The 22,321-nt window shown below is 45.0% G+C and overlaps 1 protein-coding gene across 1 annotated transcript in view; it reads left to right on the plus strand.

Moving 5' to 3' along the window:
* Positions 1-3,257: 3,257 nt before the first annotated feature.
* LOC142576500 (monocarboxylate transporter 13-like) overlaps positions 3,258-22,321 on the plus strand; it is a 66,865-nt gene continuing 47,801 nt past the window's right edge. Inside the window, exons 1-2 of the mRNA XM_075686653.1 lie at positions 3,258-3,422; positions 21,357-21,605. Coding sequence (XP_075542768.1) covers positions 21,377-21,605 — 229 coding nt within the window. The 5' untranslated portion in view covers positions 3,258-3,422; positions 21,357-21,376. The remainder of the gene's footprint in view (positions 3,423-21,356; positions 21,606-22,321) is intronic.

Consider the following 22,321-nt stretch of genomic DNA (forward strand, 5'->3'; position numbering starts at 1 on the left):
CTGCTGGAGACTGAGGGCCGGGGTTTGATTGTTGTATTCACATAGGAGGTTGTGGCCAAGTACTGCACCAGGGTGACCAATCCTGCTCTGGCGAGAGAGTGCGTTACCGGTTCTGGTCACCGGGATCAGGCCGCACTCCAGGCCTGTTTGTGCAATTTTTTCAACACACGGTTTTTTTGGTATTTTCCGGTGGAGAATTGCGCGGCACCGGGATTTGAACCACGGTCCTCTTGCACGGGAGGCAGATACTCTACCGTCCCCGCAGGAGTTAAATTAAAGATTAAATTATGGGGTTTTACGTGACAAAACCACTTTCTGATTATGAGGCACGCCGTAGTGGAGGACTCCGGAAATTTCCACCACCTGGGGTCCTTTAACGTGCACCTAAATTTAAGTACACGGGTATTTTCGCATTTCGCCCCCATCGAAATGCGGCCGCCGTGGCTGGGATTCGTTCCCGTGACCTCCTGCTCAGCAGTCTAACACCATAGCCACGGAGTAACCACGGCGGGTCCCGCAGGAGTTGTTCGCCTCATTTAACCTACAGTGGTGCCTTATTTGATCCGTCAAGGTGGACCAATCTGAGCTCGGTTATACCGCACGGATGGCACTCGGCTAGAGAACCTGGTATTTATGACCTGCACATGTGTGGCCATACATAATTGAGAATATATATAGTTTTTTAGTAGGCTTACCGTACAGTGATAAAATAAAAGACATTAAAAAAAGGGGGGGGGGAAGGAAGAGAACAGGTGATTTGAACTCGTGACCCTTGGATGTTGCCCGGAAAGATAGCTCAGTCGCTTGGTTCGTCAGGCCCCAGGTTACATTGAAGCGCCATAGCTCCTGCTCCGAGCCTCATACTTACGTGGAAAGGGACTGATGTTGTCCGCAATGGTCGATTGTGGTTGGAAGGCATCGACCATCGCGGACAATGTCAGTCCCTTTCCACGTAATTATGAGGCTCGGAGCAGGAGCTATGGCGCTTTAAAGTAACCTGGGGCCTGACGAACCAACCGACTGAGCTATCTTTCCGGGCAACATCCAAGGGTCACGAGTTCAAATCACCTGTTCAAAAAAATCACAAAAATATCTATACTAGATCAGGAGAGGGAAGGCAATATGATTGAGGGAAACAAAAAGAAGGAAGACGTCGTATGTATGCAGATATAGGGGCTCAATTTCTCATGTGACTGTTCTAAGATTGTTAACATGTTTTCGTACTGCGGATCTTGCTACTATAAGAGCAAGATCACTTGTCGAGGACCCGGAGGAGGCACTTTTCGCTGCAACACGTTTTCGTCCCCGGTTATCGCTCTTTACCCTCCCGTGGCTTACTCTACAACTCTGCGGCAGTGGTGTTTTGAGAACATCGCATATGATAACGAAAGGAGTGCTTTTCAAGCTCGTAAGGTCAACTGCTTGGCTTTGTGCGGTCTATGATCACAGTTTCCAAATCCCACGGTCCTTCTTCTCAATCACAGGCTGGTGGAAAGGCAGTTATTGACAGCTTCCTAGCGTTTTATGGTGTCTTTCTTTTTGTTTTCTAATGCACGTGAAATAAGTAATCAGTGCTCCAAGGAGTTTTTATCATGTAGGATAGAACACCTGTATTTACAAAGGCATTTCTCGAGGCAGATTCTTTCAGGTGTGTCAACATAAATATAAGCATTGTCTGATTTAGAGCGGCGAGATCATTGGGGCACAATAGAGCTTCGGTTCTTGCTACGCAGACGTGAGGAAGTTGGCAAGTGAAACAGCCAAGTTTAGGGGAGAAAAGTGTTAAGTTAACAAAATCGGCCCAGAGAACACATACAGCGAGGAGCGCTCAAGTATAGAGAAGGGAAGTAAAGACATTTCATTAAAGGGCAACACCGGCGTTTTGTCAACCTCATTAGGATACCGACATTTTCATGAGGCATTAGAAGTCCTTCACTGGTAGGCTGATTCGATTTGCTCATAAACTCGTCAATAATTTAAATAGCTAATGAAGCAGATGCCGCACCCGAAACGCGTATCTGGTTTGTGTGAAGTGCCTATGAGTCGACGACGCCAGATCCTACACTAACGTAATGTTACCACGCAGTGCACGTGCCGTTAACGCCAAAAAAAAAAGAAAAGAAAAGTGAAGCTGACGATGTCTTCAGGCGGCACGGGTAGCTTTTGCAGCTCTCTTGAAGCATGATTTCAGCGACCATATTAGCGCTGAAGGATCACGGTTTACTTTGGAGGCGCCGCCTCCACCACGCGAGGCAGCTGACGTGCAAAATCTGAACCCATTGTGCTGCGGCAAGACGAAGAGAAGCACCGGTTGTGACGCCCGCGACAACGATGGTTGTCGGCCGTCGTCTCGTAGAAAAGGAGTCAGCTTCATCGTTTGCGGGCGAAGGAGTGGCGTAGTCTCTGGCGTCACAAACACAGGTTGGCCAGTAAAAGTCGCACGTTCGCGCGCACGAGTGGGGAACATGCAACCAATATTTAAAATGTATTTTCAGGAAAACTAACTGACTTGCAGTCATATAGTTTGGCACAGTTAATCAGGGTGCGAAAGAGAACGTAATTTCAAAATGTGATTCATGTGAGAGGATATCGAAAAATCGCCGGAGTAGCCCTTTAAACGCCAAAGAGAGCTCCGCCTATAACTTCTTGCCACATATCCGTGTGTTCTTCTTTTTTAATCATAATTATATTTATGCGCTTTCACGCGAACGTGACCTTTTTCACAGCATACAACTTCCTGGTGATTCAAGCCAGCATGACACAAGCAGAAATCTTTCGCTTGCGAGTGGACTAATCAACAGCTGAATGAACACTCAACAGCTTGCACTAATACTCATGCCTATATTCTATGATCACGCATTCTCATGATGAGTTCTCCCGTAGTTCAGGGACTGATGTGGTGAAAATTTGCTGTATGCACGAGAGAAACTAAGAAAGTACATCTACTTGTTGTATGGCTTGCTGCGTATCAGAGCCGATACCAAATCCTCAAGCACTAGTTTCTCAATAGATAGCGATGCTGTGTCAATAAGTATAAGAACTGCACAGAGGCCAAATGTAAGCGGCATCCTAACATTCGATTGTATGGTCGGCCCCAGGTGGTCGGCACCGCAAAGCACTGACACTATCATCTCTGTTGTATCTTGAGTACTTAAGAAGAAAGCTTCCAGCTGTATCTCTTCAAATCGTCGCGTAAGATAAGATTGAAGCGTTTTCGGACGATGAAGGTATGCTAGACCATTCTGTGGGCGAGACTTTCAGAGCTAGACATCTGAAAGTGCTGCTCGAGCTTCCGACCTAAAATGCTTGCCGCTTTTGGCCTGTTCGTCTACGTTAACAAGTTGTGTATTTCATTGTTCTGTTGGATATTCTTCAAGGTTGGATTTATTTTGGCTATGCTCGAACACATTGCATCTGGTTAAGTAAGTATTCATAAAAGGTTTCTTTCCTTATTAGTGTTATGTATGCGCACACTCGCGCTGATAATGGCATTTCGGCTCACGCCGAGGGCTTGTAGTAGTACCGGAAAATGATCTACATTAGACGATTAAGGGTTGTTACTGGAGCCCCGTTTCGAGAAAGGTTTTATTGTCAGGGCATCAAGTTTCCTTGTGGAAGCGTTGGATGCAGAGACAATGTTTGTTCTACCAAAGCCGATCACTTGAAACCAGGATAATTTTGTCCAAAATAAAATTCTGATTCGATACCTGAAAAAGAGGTTTGCCTGAGTTGCTCCGAAGTTGTGCACACTTATCGCTGCATATAGAAGCACCTGCTTTGCTCAGTGGCATATAGACATCGGAGCGTGTATACAAATAGATGAGTATATTTCTTCTGGCATCACTGCGGATCTCGCTGCCTTTTCTGGAGATGGCCTCTAGATACGCTGGGAGAGCTTGTCTGTCGAACATCTAAGTCGCCGTCCTGGAGCAGTGGGCGATCGTATACGCTTGCTGAGTGAAAACTTGTCGCACTTCATTCGCTGATGACGCCATAGCCCGGCGGAAGAGGCCGTTCTATTAGCGATTCGCGGTAGTTTCTTTCTCTCGAGTATCGGTGTTACATACGCGCGGGTGAGCGCCATTCTTGCCTACGCCTTCTCGTGACGTATTTCAATTTGGTGGTATGAGCGAAAGCGTGGGTGTGGCTACTAGAAAGGCGCCAAAATCGACGTTTTATTAGTCGTGGCCAGAAAAAGGCAGTGGCCGGCATTTGGACGATGACGCCCCGGAACGGGGACTCGCACGTCTGCATTTGGTGCGTTGATAGCTAGAGGCGACCACATTATTAGTTTTCTTCATTTGCGCAAGTACTTCCGTATCCAGACCCATTCATTCATTCACTGACATAAGGAGGATGACCATTTGCAGTTGATGCACCCACTATATGCAAGCCCAATGAGAAGCTGCGTTTTGTAAGGCACCAGAATAAAATACAGTGTAGCCTTCCACACAAGCGATAACTGATTTTGCACCATTGTAGTCTGTGTCACCTGTCACGTGTATACTTTGGAAGGAAAGAAAAATGAAATTCTCAGAATTTACGTGCCAAAACCACGTTCTTCAGTGGCACGCTGTAGCGGTGGACTCTGCAATACTTTTGACCACCTGCGGTTCTGTGACGTTCACATAAATCTAAGTACATAAGGGGTTTTTGCGTTTCGCTCTCATGGAATTGTGGACGCCGAAGCCAGGATCGAACCCATGCCTTCGAGCACTGCAGCAGAGCGCCATAACCACTGGACCATTGTGGCAGGTGTGATGAGGGAGTTACAGAAGTTGTTATGCTAATGAGCAAAGTAAAGATTACGTTGATAAATAAATAAAATAATAACGTAATAATACGGGTGTCTTATTTCAATACCAGAAATTAAGAACAGGGTCGCGAACACAACTACATCAACGATAATACCGAAACGCACACGCTCGTTCTCACAGAGAGCCAGCTGATACCAGCTGGAATGCTCCCGCCAATCTGATATTTCCAGCCCTTGGCATTTCGGCTTGTAGCTTCGCTGAACGACGGTGTTGAGAGATCCAGCGTCAGGCGGTGCCGGTATAAGCGATAAAAAAATCACATCTTGGAGATTTTCGTTCTAAAACCAAAATATGTTTATGAGTCACACAATAACTGGAGACTAGGGGTAAGTGTTTCAGGCAAATCATTTTTCGCCTTACTCTAGTCATTTAGCCTTAGGTAGGTTCCTATCTCGTCTTGAGCCAGGCTTAATTATTCTGAAAAATTATAGTGCATTGCGTAAAATGGGGGACTGAACCGCTGCCTTCCAGAAATCTAGAATTCGTCGCTCATCGCCCGGAACTGCTATAAGCGAGTAGTCAATAGCTCGAAGCCAGAACTGGATATACGTCATTCCACTAATACCGATTGTCGCACGGAACGAGCAGACGCCACATTTCGGTGCTTACGATGATCAGAAGCTACTGCAAGAGCTTCAGAAATATTTTAGGCCGCTCTTTTACAGCAAAAAACATCAACCCAAATTCAAAAGCACCCATCACGCCAGTTTCGACGCATATTTGCCGCTCTCAAAATGGAAACACCAGGGTGACGTCCCTCAACATAGCCGCTCGCTTGGGTTGGATTTATAGGCGACGAACGAACGCGACAGCCATCTCCATCGCGTCGCTTGTCGCTGTCATGTGCAGGACGATTTGCATGAGGTATAGACTGAAAGTGTTCCCGACCAGGTCATTCGTCAACATACGTCAGTATCTGTATGTCTTACTGCCATAAGGGATCACCAGATAATGTGCAGTTGCAGCAACAATATAGCAGCGAATTATGCGTAATTATCAAGAGGTACCGAATGCTGTGACCGTTAAGAGGAAAGTAATTCTTCAAAGAGCGCTTTAAGGTATCCCAGAAAGACACCCCCTCCGCGTATTCAAAGAATATAGAAGAACATGCTCGACAGTGTCCCCTTTTCTGCTCATAAACAACATCTTCCTTGTCCAATGAACGCACTCCTTTCTCCCAAGCACGTTTAACTGGGTTATCGAAAGTATGCAACTTACAGTAATAGGTATTCACACTTGGTGCAATCGCTCGTTTTGTACGCTTAAAGCCGTTTGCCCTGTACATGCACAGTGCAACGATAATTACAAAAGGATTAGTCATGTTGCGTGGACAAGATGTCGGTACAGTTTATTACACGTAACACTGCTTCAACACTCAAACGAAATATGGGGACAACGTAAACCGAACGCGACACAGAAACTTCTTCGAAGAAGCCATGAGTGGCTTCATACATGCCTAGAGAAGGCACAACAAAATTGTGCAATATCATGTGAAACCTCACTTAAACAACCGCTCTGATAAAAGGTCGTTGGTATCACTACTTCATTTGAAGTTGTAACGAAATGGGCGGGGGGGGGGTGATACCGAGGCTCCTTATATAACTAGCGATGAAGTTAGAATGGCCTTGAAAGACATGCCCTGGGGGGAAGAAAGTGGAGAAGATGGAATAACATTCGACTTAGTCAAAGAAGGATGCGATATTGTGCTTGAAAAGCTTGCGGCCCTGTATATGCAATGCTTTGAAACTTCAAGTATACCAGAGAGCTGGAAGAATGTCCACATTAAACTAATCCACAAAAAGGGATACTTTACAGAATGGAAGAATTATAGGCCGATTAGCTTGTTTTCAGCATTATATAAAATATTCCGCACGATAATTTTCAATAGAATCAGGGCAATACTACCTCACTCAACCAATTGAAGACGCTGGCTCCAGGAAGAGAAGCCAGCCTAATTGAGAAATCTGCGGAGAAGAAACAACCTTACTATATTCCTTTTATATATCATGAAAATACATTTGATTCAGTAGAGGCACCAGCAGGGCTGGAGGCATTGTATAGTGGAGGAGTACAGGAGGCGTACCTGAATACCTTGGGACATATCTACAAATATTCCACAGATACCTCGTATTACCACACGAAACTTTACCGATCACAAAAAAGGTTAGGCAAGGAGACACAATTTCTTCAATGCTATTCACTGCATGCTTAGAAGTATTCAACATATTCGAGTGGAAAGGCTTAGGAGTAAGGATAAATGGCAAATATGTCAACAACCTTCGGTTTGCAGATGACATTCTCCTGTTTAACCACACTGCAGATGAATTTCAACAAATTATTTAGGAGCTTAAGCGAGAAAGTTTAAGAACTGGGTTGAAGGTTAATATGCAGAATACAAAGGTAATGATTAGTAGACTTGCAAGGAAACGAGAATTCATGATCGCCATTCAGCCCTGAGTAGTACGTTTATTCAGGTCAATGATTCACAGGGAACCCCGATCATGAGAAGGGAATTTACAGACTAATAAAAATGAGTTGGAGGGCATGCGGAAGGCATTATCACAGCCTTACGGGGGGTTTACCACTGATATTGAAAAGTGTACCATCATTGCATTCTGCCTGTGCTAAGACATAGGGCAAAATCTTCAGGGTTAACAAGGAAGCTTGAGAACAAGTTAAACATTGATATAGAAGAGAGGCTTCCACTAGACGAAAGGTCTTCTTTAGGCAGGTAATATGCAGTGGCACCCAAAGTGACCCAAAGTGATTTTGAATGTGAGACTTTTTAAACTTGATTACTCTTGTAGGCCTTGACTTTGTGATCATGATCAAGCGCGGCGGATATGAGAGCATCAGCTTTTTCCTTGCCAGCAATGGCAATGTGGGAGGGAATCCACTGAAACTTAAGTTCGAAGCCTCTGTTGCCGAGTTCTTTCACGAGGAATAGCGATTTGCACGGGGACTTGATTGACGGTAAACCATGGTAGAGTTATCGAATAAAGATAGGATCTGTACGCACACCAGCGTGCTTATTTCAGTGTGCTTATTTAACCGCCTACACGATCGGCCCGCATTTCATGTTCGTTCCCCTTACTACGTAGGAGCTTGGCGACCACCTAACACCTTCGTCATCATCTCAGGTCAAAAAGGTTTTGACTTTTCTTCACGACAATAGGAAGGACATCGCAGTATTTAACGTGAACAGATGAACATGACATAGCTAAGTACGTTTGTAAAACAATTAGTCGCAGAAGCCGCAACAAACCACTTTTCGCTGGCTATGGAAACCAATTTTTTCTGGCACGTACCTAAAAAACCAAGCAATCGGGATGTCAAACTCTTTCCCAACGGCCCGAGTAGAAGGCCCATCGTGGTCGTCAAATGATCGTGGTCGACGTCACCATCATCTGGCCGCTGTTGTAACACGCACGCTCGCGTCACAAATACAAGGGCTACTGACTTGAGGATGGAAATTGCACTAATCAAATAATAGCTTTTAACGAGCCAAAGCAACGAAATGGGCAATGAGAGATGCCACATATTTGAGGCTGCGATGAACGCTTCGTAAAGAGCTATTTTGTGTGGGGTGATACCCTCTTCGGTGATGGTGCAGTTCGGTACTTAAAGAGACCATGTAAGAGAAGCCTTATTGTTATCAGTTTATCATTATCGAGTGGAGGGCCAAATATGGTCTCAGACACAAAAACTACTTTCGGCGTGCGTTTTATCTCGAAAGTCGGATTCCACATCGTTGCCCCTAAGCCGTTTCAACCGACAGCGTCCGTTATTTTGGAATGGCTGTGTGATGTCACAAAATTAGGGGCCGAGCGCGGCGCACTCTATTTAGAAACAGTTCCAAACAACATCGCAAGTTCTGCGCCGCGCGTTTTTTCACCCAACGGCGCAGAAAGGGCATCACCGTTGACTTATGCCCGCAATTCCTGGACTCATGCAATAACAAACGAGAACAAACCTGCGAGAGGCAGGTGAAAAAAGAAAACAAAGCATGGCGACAATTACGTGTTCCAATCTCGTGCAGCGGCTTCCGTTCTTTGCATTACAGAGTGGCAATGGTAATGCTTAGGGTAGATAATCGGTGGCCCACTAGAGTTACATAATGGTTGCCAAGGGAAGTGAAGCGCAGTCGATCACCACAGAAACTTAGGTGGGCTAATGAAATTGAAAAATGTGCATGCACAAGTTGGAATCACCTAGCACAAGCTAGGTGTAATTGGAGATCGCTGGGAGAAGCCTTTGTCTTGCATTTCTCATACACAAGACAACCGTTTCCAAAGGTGCCAATTCATTTGATCCAACTCATCTTCTGAACACGGTTTTATTGTTCAATTGCGGCACTAAAAAGTTGAAATATATATCTTCAACTGCACAAAATGCGATTACATTTACAATCAGCCGTACGGATTAAAGTGCAACCAATAATTTAAGCGCAAACATTAAATGTCCTGACCGTTTAAAGAAACCAATTACCTGTGCGATGTATCCCCCCCCCCCGAAATGTTTCTAAACATCACAACACAGATCACTAGCAGGCAGTGGCCTAGTAACGGGGGCGTGGGCGTGGTCCCCCGGTGTCTGGTGCCAGTTGGGGAGGAGGGTGTCACACATGTCTGAAGACTCCCATCTTTCCGCCGGCTTGACTGGGCGTAAGTGGTAAAGAATGCCCCAGTAACCAGCAGCTCGAGCTCGTGTACTCGATGTACCAGATGTGTAGTGCTGCTGAATTGTCGGCTGCACTTTTATCAACATCCTACGTAATAATTGCACGAATTTGCGGGCTAAAAAAATTATTTCGCTAAGTGGTCACTGAACAACTCACCATAGCGGAACGCTTCCTCCTGCGGTGCGCTCGTCTCAGATGATGGTTCGTGTTTCGTCAGTATATGCGGGTGTCCCAGCTAAATTTAGCGAGATCTTAAAAATATGCAAATTCAACGTTACTGGGCAGAACCAAGGTAATGTTGTTTGCCGTCGCTTGGAGATACTCAAATATATTTATTTATTTATTTTATTTATTTATTCAAAATACCCCCAAAGGCCCTCATTACGAGGGTATTACATGGGGGGGGGGGGTCAATCACAAGCACTGGTTGTAGTTTGTACATACTAAAAACAAGAGAGGTTAACAGAAGTAATAATACAGTGAAACATAGTTAACATACAAGATAATTAGGTCACAATTATTACAGAGAAAACATTAGTACATATTAGGAGAACATAAGGCAACTGCACTAAAAACACCAACAAATATCGAAAAACACTGTAAAAGTCCCAAAAAAGAATAATAATACGATTAGTCGACAAGTCGTGAGCGAATTAAATGTTGAAACTTAGTCAAGTCTGGTTCCGTGGCAATGACTGATGGTAAGGCGTTCCATTCAGTTATTGTGCGTGGTAAGAACGAAGATGCATAATGGGATGACTGGCAGTTAATGCGTTTGACTTTGTATGGATGGTCACGGCGTGGAAAAATAACTGTTGGTGACTGAATGAAATCATCGTGAAGTGATGGATGGTGATAAAGCTTATGGAAAAGTGTTAGGCGAGAAATTTTACGGCGAAGTGCTAAGTTGTCCAAGTCAGCTTTATTCTTTAACGCGGTGACGCTGGTGTAACGTGCATAATCTGAAAATATAAATCGCGCAGCACGGTTCTGCAAGGCTTCGATGTTACTTATGATATACGTTTGTTCGGGATCCCAGATGGCAGACGCGTATTCTAGTTTAGGACGGATTAATGTTGTGTATGCTAGTTTTTTAACATGCATTGGGGCTTCTTTTAAGTTATGTTTAATAAGTCCGAGAGTACGATTTGAAGAGGCAAGGGTAAGGTTAATATGATTATTCCATGATAAGTTTGATTGAAGATTGATGCCAAGGTACTTGTAAGTAGTTGCGAGTTCCACAGGGTTGTTATCAAGGGAGTAGGTGGTTAGAATTCGTGGCCTATTGGTGAAAGACATGAGTTTAGTTTTGGAAATATTTAATGGCATTAACCAATTAGAACACCATGCACTTATTGCGTCCAGGTCAGTTTGTAGTAAGTGGCTATCGGTGTTACTTGTTACACATCGGTAAACTACACAATCGTCTGCAAATAGTCTGATTTTAGATGAAACGCAACTGGGTAAATCATTAATATAAATTAGAAAGAGTAAAGGACCAAGTACGCTGCCTTGTGGAACTCCAGACGTAACATCAGCATAACATGAGTTAGAATTGTTAACTGATGTAAACTGAATTCTAGATGAGAGAAAATCGGTGATCCATGCAATTATAGTAGGGTGAATGTTAAGCTGTGAAAGTTTAAGTACCAACCTATGGTGTGGAACACGGTCAAATGCCTTAGAAAAATCTAAAAATATTGCGTCAACTTGGAACCCGGCGTCTATTAGTGCGTGTATGTCGTTAATAAATCCGGCAAGTTGTGTGTCACATGAGTAGCCCTTGCGAAAACCGTGCTGATGCTTAAAAATAATGTTATGGTCTTCAAGGAAGTTGATTACTTGACTGTGTATGATATGTTCGAGTAATTTACAAATAGTGCTGGTTAAGGAGATGGGACGATAATTAAGGGGAGAAGCGCGATCACCTGATTTGAAAATGGGTATTATTTTAGCAATGCGCCAGTCATTAGGAATACCACCAGTTGATAGTGACTGGGAAAATAGAGCTGTTAACAGAGGACAAATACTATGCGATGTATTCTTTAAAATTTTATTGTTGAAACCTAGATGGTCGGCACTAGATGACATTTTAAGATTGGTTAGTAGAGATAAAACACCAGCCTCACTGATGTCTACCTCATGCATTGTGATTCCCACTAATGTCTTTAAAGTTGGCAATGAGTTAATGTTTTCATGAGTGAAAATTGTTACAAACGTATCATTAAGAAGTTGAGCGCAATCTGAATCGCTGATGGAAACACCAAAAGAATCAGTAAGAATGATGTCAGTGCGAATTGCAGGGTTCACCACACGCCAAAAGTGACGAGTATTAGTTTTTAGCATGGATGGTAAATCATGAGAAAAAAAGTTTTTGCGAGTGGATTTTAGTAATGCCTTATAAGCCTTTTCACATGCTTTGTGTTTATCATGAGCACTCGCTACACCAGTCAGCTTAGCCTGCCTGTAAAGTCTTTTCTTTTTGTTATTAAGCCGCCGAAGCTTGTTAGTAAACCATGGAGAACTGCTTTTGTAGGAAATGGATAGCACAGGAATGTAGGTGTCAATGAGTGAACTGAGGGTGGCCTTAAACAGGACCCAGTTCTGTTCAATGGAACGGGAATGAAAATCATGCAGAAATTGACCTGAAAATGTGGTTAATTCATTGTTAATTGCGTCGAAATTGGCTTTACCGTAACACCTTATTTTCTTTTTGGTAATTATTCTTTTGCTCACGCAAAAGTTAATGCATCCAGTTATGACATCATGGTCAGCGATGCCTGCTTCATGAGTTATGTCAGATAATATATCCGGATTATTAGTTAAGATTAAGTCTAGTATATTGGCAGAAGTTTCAGTGGATCGTGTTGGTTGACTAATAAGTTGGGTTAATGAAAAGTCAAGACAAGTGCCGAGAAAGGTATGCGCGGCCGCATCCGTGGCCGATACGGAGAGCGTCGACCAATCTATATTAGGAAAATTGAAATCGCCAAATATGATAATCACCGACCTCGGAAAATGCGCGCACACCTCGCTCAACACTCGATGATACTCTTCGGAAAACGCGCCAGACATGTCGGGTGGGCGATAAAAAACGCCAATTATCACACCAAATGCAGCACCCTTCAGGGAAATCCAAATACATTCCAGAAAAGAATCGATAATGATGGGTGCGGCGATGAATTCTTCCTTTATCGCGATGAGCACACCGCCCCCTCTACGCTGTTGCCTATCACATCGAAAAAACTTGAAAGTGGATTCACTCGTAAAGATGTTGTTATCGTGTATGGTGTTGTTAAGCCAGGTCTCGGTAAGTAACACTAAAGAAGCCTGGAATGAATCGATGAGCGATGAGAGTGCAATACCATTAGCGATAACACTTCTAGCGTTGGTGTATAAAAAGAGAAATTTGTTATCAGTGCTAGAGTGCAATTTTACGGGTGATCCAGTAGATGAAACTGAGCTTAATGAAACAAAAGAGGAGGAACATCATTGATCCCTGCGCCGAGAAATGTTTTACATTCTGTTATGTTAGATAATAAGCCTCGATTAATTATTCAACTTGTCAAATTTTATAAATAGATGAAAAGTGTCAATGAGAAAATTGTACAGCAACATCTAAAACTCCCGATATGCCTTTCTGTTGCTCTATCCGTGCTACATAAAAGTGTTTCACCAGCGTGAAAAAAGCTCGCGAATACACACAAAGTTGGCGCGGGTCGGGTTACTCGATGCACTTTGCGTTATTTTACAATATTACCTTATCGTTACATCCGTTACAACATTAGCTTGGTTCTGTCGCATATTTTTAAACTCTGGCTAAAGTTAGCTGGGACACCCTGTATAGAGTTCCATTTATCAGCTTTGTGAAGTTTGTATTAGTTTTGCCTCAGTTTCGCGGTGTTGAATAAAAACACTGTCTCCTAGTCCTAGCTAAACACCTCTATATAATTTGGTTGTTGTTGACCTCATGTCAGAAATACAGTTTCTCGTTTTAGAAATTTTACAAAAAGATATGAATATTTGACGATATTTCAGATATTCTGTCAGGTTATGTGCGTTTGTCACCACTAGGAACTTGGTATCCTGCGAAATATGTCAGATAATGAATTCGGACATCTTAAATAATTGCTGAATTATCAGTTATAGAGGAAATTCGGGAATCGCCTACCCAAAGTCGCATTATTAACTGAACAAACATTTCTTCTCTAAACCAAGTTGTATTAGGCGTATTAAACACCCACAGTGCCTGCAATACTATGCCACTGTGGCTGGCCCAATATGGCAGCACCGAAATAAATATGAAATAGTGCACCATTGACGTCGATATGTACATTCTTTCCATTGCGAACGCAGACCAACAGTAGCTCACGCTTTAGCTTGCACGGGCTTCATCGCGGCCTTTTCTTTCTTTTTTTGCTTGGTGATGCCAGCAATTGATGCGAAGCGTGCTCTATTCCGTTCCCAACCTTGTGGCGGTACTGCAGCTCGCATAATCCCATTTACCAATAGCAGCAAATAAACAAAGGCTTTATGGATCAGAATGAAGAGACCTCGTAATTGCGATAGCATTGGCGCCCGCACAGCAGGGAAGCACGTGGCGTTTTCTAATGGAGTGGGGAGATCAGCGTCACTAAGACGCTATTTAAATTTTGTTTGGGTTCAGGGCTGCCCACAGCCCAATTGCTACACGACGTAGTACCTGCGACGATTTCTTGTGAAGTTGTTCTTGGGCAATATCTGACTGTCGGCCTTCAGTTTTGCAAATGAAATATTGCCTCTCAACTGGCTAATTAAAACTTTATTAAAATGTATTTGTTACTTATCAGGCATATTTTCCACAATACCGCATCTGTATTGGCTGGCAAGCCTTACAGTGTGACAGGAGATGTAAAAATGAGCTTATCACAAGTTATCAGCGTGGCGCCCTGTGTTATTTGGTGCAAAAAATAAGGCTGCTTGTATATCTGCTACACTCGTGATGACTGGGCGGGAAAGCGAAGGGGAGGGGGGCATGAACGGTATGCAATGCTGCTGTGCTAGTGCTGAAATATCACGGTAAAACGTCACCCCCTTCCCCGGAAGTTTTCAATATCCTGCCCTTCCTTAATACACCCAAGGTGGGGGGGGGGGTGTTGAGAGAAGACCATGGGCCCTTGGTGCCAGACAACCTAGCTACGCCACTGCTAGTAGGACTTAAGTAATTTCTCAAGAAACATTTTGTTTAGTCTATTTGGGCTCCATTGGGGGTTTTTGTATTGCCACTAGGAGCTGCGAGCCAGCCTTCACAACGAGAGAAGCAGTTTGGGACAGCGAGTGCATTTGGTGCGAGGATTTACAGGCAGCTTAGGCTAGTGCTCGCTTTCCTGCATGCGCAGCACCTTTTCTATACCATTATAGTACAAGTCACAAAGTCGTCGGCTAAGGGGGTAGTTCCATCCGATGTTCCAAGCACCTCCTTGAAACTAGAAGGTCAGCTCTGTGCGAAAGACACTTGTTCACTGGGCGAGCTGAAGAATCTGAGGACTCCTCCCGAGCTTGTACTTCTTCCACAGGCAACATCGGTTACTGCAGTAAACCGCATGTAACGTGCGCCGTGGAACCATTACACGTTTTGGAACCGACGAGTGCCAGAAGCGTTCCATGGTTCCACATTCGAGAGCGCGAGGACTGGGTAGACCTGCCGTGGTTGCTTAGCGACCTCGTGCTTAGCAGCCCAGCACTGCTGCTAAGTACGAGGTCGTGGGGATCGAATCCCGGACACCGCAGCCACATTTCGATGCGAGCAAAATGCGAAAACACCCGTGTACTTTGACTTAGGTGCAGGTTAAAGAACCGCAGATGGTTCAAATTTCCGGAGTCCCCCACAACGGCCTGCATGCGCCATAATCAGATTGTGGTTTTGGCATGTAGAACCCAATAATTTAATTTATTTAAGGACTGGGTAGCTCAGTATGAAAACGTCGCTTCATTCAATTAATGCAATGGCGCGACAAATAAGAAGAACGTTTGCTTCAGCCTAAAGAGCGGCCCGCGTAGGTGACACGAGAACTGAGAACAGCTGTTTCTTTCGCAGAGCGAGTTCTGCTGTTTCCTGCCGGAAAGCTTCATCAACGCTGCTTGCTGCAAACGAACCGAGTGGGTGATTCATTCTCTTATCCGGATGTCGAGCGAAAGCGTGACTGCGTAGGTTGAGCACATGATGTGCCTCTTGCAATGTCCATGAAAAGGTTCTCACCGAATGCGAAGAGATAAGGAACAGGTATCTTATGCCTCGTTCGAAGTCACCCAAAGGCTGTGAGCGAACTTTTTGGCTGAAGTTGCGGCAATCGAAAAGTGCTGACCCGGCGATTGACCTAGTACAACTGGCAAGTAGTGTCGCCTCAACGATGACACCCACTGGAGCTGTCGAAAGCAACATTGACTCGATCCGCGACGTTATAGGGTCACGTGGTGGGCAAATAGAGGCAACACCTTTACTGCCCACCTCACTCTACTGTTGGCTCCATCTCCAGCTTCGTCCGGAAGAAAATATAGCAAGCTCTGCAAGTCCCGATTTACAGTGACGACAATCCGTCCGTGCCGCCTGAGCTCCAGCGTGATGGACGCTTGATTCACGCTTCAGCGTGCTTCGCAAAACTACAACCTTCACCACCGACCAGTCGAATACTACCTGGACGAACAAGCCTGGGTGTTGACTTTGGTCCACCGTCACCTGAAAAACGGCTCAGTCGCTATTTTGGACCGCACAAAGTGTCGAGTCACGTTAGTGACGTCAGCCATTAAGTTCTGAATGGCGCATGTTACCCCGACGTCGAAAGCGCGACTCGGCCATTGTCCATGCTTTTCGACTGAAGCCGTGTTTCTTCACTGTTATGCCTCTGAGTCCCCACTTTATCACATTTACTAAGGCGAAAGCCTTAGACGGGTCGTCGGACTAAAAAAAAAGATGTCTGGCGTTATGCCGTCCGGTATTATGGCAACAAGACTCACAGGGAGTCGAACCCACGAGCTTTCGTGGCAGTCGAACACATTTGGAGTTATGGGCGAACTGGCCATATCTCCAAGTTGGACTACACTTGCCATCCCCAACGTTGAGAGTTGCACCAACGACCTTTGATGGCAGGCGAAACCACGACCTTTGTTATCTTGCTTTAGTGCAGCTCAGTTTGAGTATGAAGGGACAGGGACAGGTTACATGATGAACGCTAACTTCCCTCTGCTTTTGCAATGACCTTTGGCTTTAATTAGGACGAAGTTAATAAATTGCTCGAACCCACGACCCAACATGGAGATATAGGTGAACCAGCCATACCTCCCAGTTGGACTATACTTGCCATCGCCAACGTCGAGAGTCGAACTCATTACCTTTGGTTGAAGCCGAACCCACGACTGTCTTTAACTAAGGCGCTCGAACCCATGACCTAATATGGAGGTTGAGCGAACCGGCCAGATCTCCAATTTATATTTCAGTTGATATCGTGAAGGAGAGTCGAACCCACTACGTTCGGTAATAATTAAGACGAAGTTAATTAGGGCATTCGATCTAGTCAACCAGTTAATACTACTGGATAAATTAGAACGCTATGGTTTTAGGGGAATGGCTTTGTAACTAATTAAAAGTTATTTAAACTCCCGCCTACAACATGTCGAATGAAACAGACATAAATACAGGCTGATGCCCATTCAATCCGGTGTTCCTCAAGGAATCATTTATGCGCACAGTATGGGGAAACACCACACTTACAAGCCTAGATAAACTTACATTAATACAGAAAAAGGCGCTATGCTCTATTGATAATGCCTCGTTTCAATACAGAACATACAGATCCACTTTTTTGTAAGCATAAAATGATAAAATCGGGCAAAATTTACACTCACAAATTACTTACAATGTATAAAAGCTATAAACTCGGCAAAGATGAAAAGTTTGTAGACCTCGCAAGTTTAAAGGAAACCAAAGCGTTGTATGCCTTCAGGTACTAACCGCCATTTGAAATTGCCTTCTCTCGCACACATTATGGTACAGAAAGGGTTCGACACGCAGTACTACTTATTATATTATGGGGTTTTACGTGCCAAAACCACTTTCTGGTTATGAGGCACACCATAGTGGGGCACTCCGGAAATTTCGACCACCTGGGGTTCTTTAACGTGCACCTAAGTCTAAGTACACGGATATTTTCGCATTTCGCCCCCATCGAAATACGGCCGCCGTGGCCGGGATTCGATCCCGCGACCTCGTGCTGAGCAGCCCAACAGCATACCCACTAAGCAACCACGGCGGGTACACAGTGCCACTTACATTAAAATGCATGTTACGCACGAGATATAGATATGCTAACTCTAACGAAGAAGGAAGTATACGATTTCTGCATAACCTAAAGAAGAACTTTGCATCCTAAATAGATTCTCTTTATCTATTATGCTAAGATGTTTCAATAGTAGTTATGGTATTATGCTAAAATGTCGGATTAGTGCTTATGGAAATTAGCTAATAGGTGTCTTGACGCAGTTTCTTTTTGTATTATTTGTATCTATTGCTTAAATGTTTTATATTATGTTACACACATATTTTGTGTAATTTTGAAACTTTAAAAGAAGAAAAATACTTCGCTGTAGGCTCATTTCTTGCCTATGTATTTTGCTGTATGTTGCCTATGTACGGATGGCGAAAGCTCAGTCAAGCTGAGACGATACAGCTTTCTTTCTTGCCATCTTTTTCATTCTGTCGTGTATGGGAGAGACGAAAATAACAAAGAAACTGATTTATTGAAGGTAATAGCCAACCGACGTAAAAGGGAACTCCGTGCGAGTGTCCCACCATACCCAGACGCACTTCCCGTGGTTATCGCCAGGTCCGGCCAAGCGCTGCTGCATAGGCTCCAGCCCGGCTTGCTCCTCGCACCGGACGTGCTGGAATGGTGGCGGCAGTGCCGGCCACGCTGGGACAGACACCCTCCACTGCCGTCTCCTGATTCCCTTCCGTCGTAGAAACCCAGACCCTGAACAGCGGCTGCGGACCAAGAAGCACCCCAGGAGCCATACAAGTGCCCCGAGAGTGGCATGGCCACGCGGCCATTCATAACCCATCTGTTCTGGGAGAGCCAGCGCTACGCTCAGCAGTGGCACCACCACCTGAGCGCGGTGCGAGGGCCGACCTACGAGGAGTGGATTAGACCATAAACTGGCCCAATGGATTCTGACAGGGACATTCTGGACACGCTGTCGGCTTTCGCCAAGAACGCGCAGCTACTAGGACGACTCTAAATACACCTCCCTCCTCCCCTCTCGATTCCAAATATTAGGCCTTCGAGCCATCCTTCAATGAATACATTTCATCATCATCATCATCATCATCATCATCATCAAATAAGGTGCGGCTGATTAAGATAGTGTTCATTAAGACACTCAAATCCACGATCTTTTGTGGGAGACTTCTAATTCTACCATGGCAAGGAAAATCGCGACGGAGAATTCACCGACGAGTTCTAAAGGTTGAACAAACATCGTCTACAGACCGTTACCAAAGCATGCAGTGAGTTAGCAAGTCAAATAGCCACGGTAGTGGCATGCGTCAATGTGTGATCTCTGGCAAAACATCCGCACGACATTACGTATGACCTCAACCTAATGGACGCACACATTCTGTGCTTCACAAAACGAGTATGGAGCCAGAAGATCCAAGAATATCGATACGTGTGTGGGCGCACAACGTTCTGGCAATACTGCAGCAGGCGTAGCCATCTACGTTAAAGATACAGCACAAGCAACACTTCTGGACCTGAAGGCCAATTCGACATCGGTGAAATCTGTGCAGTACGTTTGTCGGCGGCTTTCATAGTATCGTATGTTTACTTGGAGCCCAATTTGTCATAAAAAGCAACAGGAACTTCATCGTCCGAAACATGCCACCCGGCGTGCGCTACCACCGAATGATTATGGCCAGTGATTTCAACCAAAAAGCTCAGTGTAATGCAGCACTTCTCAAGAGCATGGAAACCGTTTTAGTTCTGGACGTCGCGCCAACGATTCCAGGAATGTGCATCCACTTCGCACTGCACAATGGAAATTTTATAATAGATATCAAGCATATCGGATGCTATTGCACAGATCACAAGGCTCCCGTAAAGTTCGTGGAATCAGAAATACCGCGGCGGCGAATACATGATGTTGTGGGGTCAGGAGATTTGTAACAATATGACGAGGAAATGTGAGGTCTACGCGACATGCGCCGTGTTAAAAAAGAAGGGAACAAATTCCCTCAATGACCCAGCGCACCTGTCTCAGTGGCCTTCATAGGCTTCCCTTTGTTCTAACGTCCCACCAGTGACACAGAACAAATAGCAATTTCTAGGCGACCGAAAAAGAGAACAAGAGAGAAACTAGTAAAGAGAAAACAAGTAATAGGAATTGACAACACATTCGAATGCGAATGTCAAAGCAATTCAGTGAACGTCTCTTGAGCACACGGGCTTTCGCCTTCATCCTCTTTAGTGCGTTCTAATGATCTGGGAACATTCAAAGTTGTCTGCTACTTCTTGCGCGTGCACATTGTGTTCTGTCGTTCTTTTTTGTCTCTCGGCGATGGCCACTTTGGCAAGCATCAGGACGATGCCTGTGATGTATTTTTGTTTTTTTTAGGAGCCGGTGGGGGGGGGGGGGGCAGAGCGAGGGAGGCGTCGGATAATGCCACTAGGTGCTACGAGCCAGCCTTCAGAAAGAAGGAAGTGATTTGCGGCATCGCGCGTTCCCGTTCTGCGATTTTCGGCCGTTTGGTTTTCTGCCTTCGGGGTAACTTTTGTAGTACGTGACAATATCAAAAGGTTATTTAGTTGACCTTAAACCATTTATTAGAAGAGAAAAGCTTGCTGGTTGATCTGGAATACTGTGTTGTAGCATGTTACTCATTGTTGAGGTAAATGTAAGGAAAAGATGAGGAGAAGATACAAAAACAAAGTTGAGGAAGTAACTAATCATAAGATGATGATAACGAGGGAAGCATATACGGTCCCAAAAAACATTTAAAGAACTGCCACAATCGCATATATGTAGTTAACTTTACCTTCTGTAAAAAAACCCACAGCAGCCTTCATGGCCTGACTCAGAATGTTTTTCTTCCTTTTTTTTCCCGGACCTAGTGAGAAGTACTTCGGCGCTGAACCCACAACCTAAAGCAAGCATTTCAAACGGAAGTTGGTAGTCGAGGCGGGCCTTTGTAGCCGGTTGGGGCAAATGAGGCACGCGCACGCGCCTGAGGTTTCATTGTACGAATACATCAGATGCCAAAACCAATTTCATTCACAGACAGCATGATCTCTTAAGTCACAAAAATAGCACGCATGAGCGAATTGTTGGCAAGGGCACGCACAAGAGGTTATTTCTTCTTTTGCCAGTACCGAGTTGTTCGCAGCGCAAATCACATTAGAGTAAAAGCAGCTGTCTAGAGCGTAGGTAGCTTTGCTTTTCTTATTTTAGCGTACCGAAACAAACGACAAAAAACAGGCAGATTTGCACAGCCCTTACTCTCGATGTTCGCCGCTAGGGCACTTCACTGGAAAGGAAAGATTGCCTGCTTATGCGGCAGAGAGGAATGCTTATGTCTTTTATTTCGCTGAAGAGCGCACGACAATGACGTGAAACACCTTTACCATTGTGCTAGCACGCCTGGTGTGATTATTTGTTTTTCAAGGGAACTCGCAGTACGAGCACCTAATCACTACCAAATTCGAAAAGACGACCCTTTAAACGGTTGACGAAGTCTGGCGTCGGCAAACCCAGACTGCTATAATCGCGTTCTTGCTGACAGGAATTCGGCCGCGAGTTTTTCTTTAGCACTTCGTCTCGCCGTTTTACAGGCAAGCATAACTAATGCGAAATGACCGGACACTGCGCGCCATCGACGTCGGCGGAAACGGAGCGGCCACGTGCTCTGCTGGACCGCTGCTGGAGCGTCCCCTTAGGTGTAGCCCTGTGTGCATTCCTCTTGGTCATGGTGAGCTCCTGCTACGGGTACATGTCCGTGCTGTTCAGGGAGAAGTACGGCGTCAGCCACGAGAAAGTGTCCTGGCTCGCAAGCACGTACGTCATCGCGCAAAGCTCTTCGGGTAAGCTGCGTGCATCGCATGGTGCTACAAATTTGTTGTTGCCATGTCACCGCTACAGGAGGAAGCAATTGCCGCCTACACTTAGAGGCCTGTGTCTTTACGGGTGTCTTAGTAGAAGGTAAACTTACTCACATTGAGACAACGTTTGCAGAACGTAAAGATGATTTGTCAACATCATTATTTTTTGCTTTTTCTTGTTTTTATTTTCTGTTACTCGCGCACTGACCGCCAGACCGTCTCTTCTAATGCCACAAGAACATGCTGCCAACGATATCCCTAAATGCTTCCTAACCACCCGCATCCCTAACACGCTCCCAGGCCCCCGTCTTTCTTAAATTTTTGTCTTTTTTCTTGTTCTTTCTCACTCCCTTTCTTTTTCTGTCTTGATGTCGCCCTGGCTTCCCCCTTTTTTCTTTTCTTTCTTTTTTTCTGTGTCTTTCTTTCTTTTCTCTTCTTCCCGCGCTCCCACTCCTTCGCTCTTGCCCCCCCCCCCCCTTCTTGGGAACGAAGCTCACCGACGTCGGACGACAGCGCTCGTTTCCTCTGAAGTCTCTCCCTTTAAAACCAGCCCCGAGCGACAACACCCGCACGCGACGTCACTGCACTAACCGTTTAAAACTAACATGCCAAGGATGACGAGGCCGCCTTTGACGAAGATATGTCCTCCTTTCGAAACGTTGGCCAGCCTTTCTGAGGCACCTTAACTCTGTTTACAA

Source organism: Dermacentor variabilis, chromosome 3 (genome assembly GCF_050947875.1).
Source record: "Dermacentor variabilis isolate Ectoservices chromosome 3, ASM5094787v1, whole genome shotgun sequence".
Lineage (NCBI taxonomy): Eukaryota > Metazoa > Arthropoda > Arachnida > Ixodida > Ixodidae > Dermacentor > Dermacentor variabilis.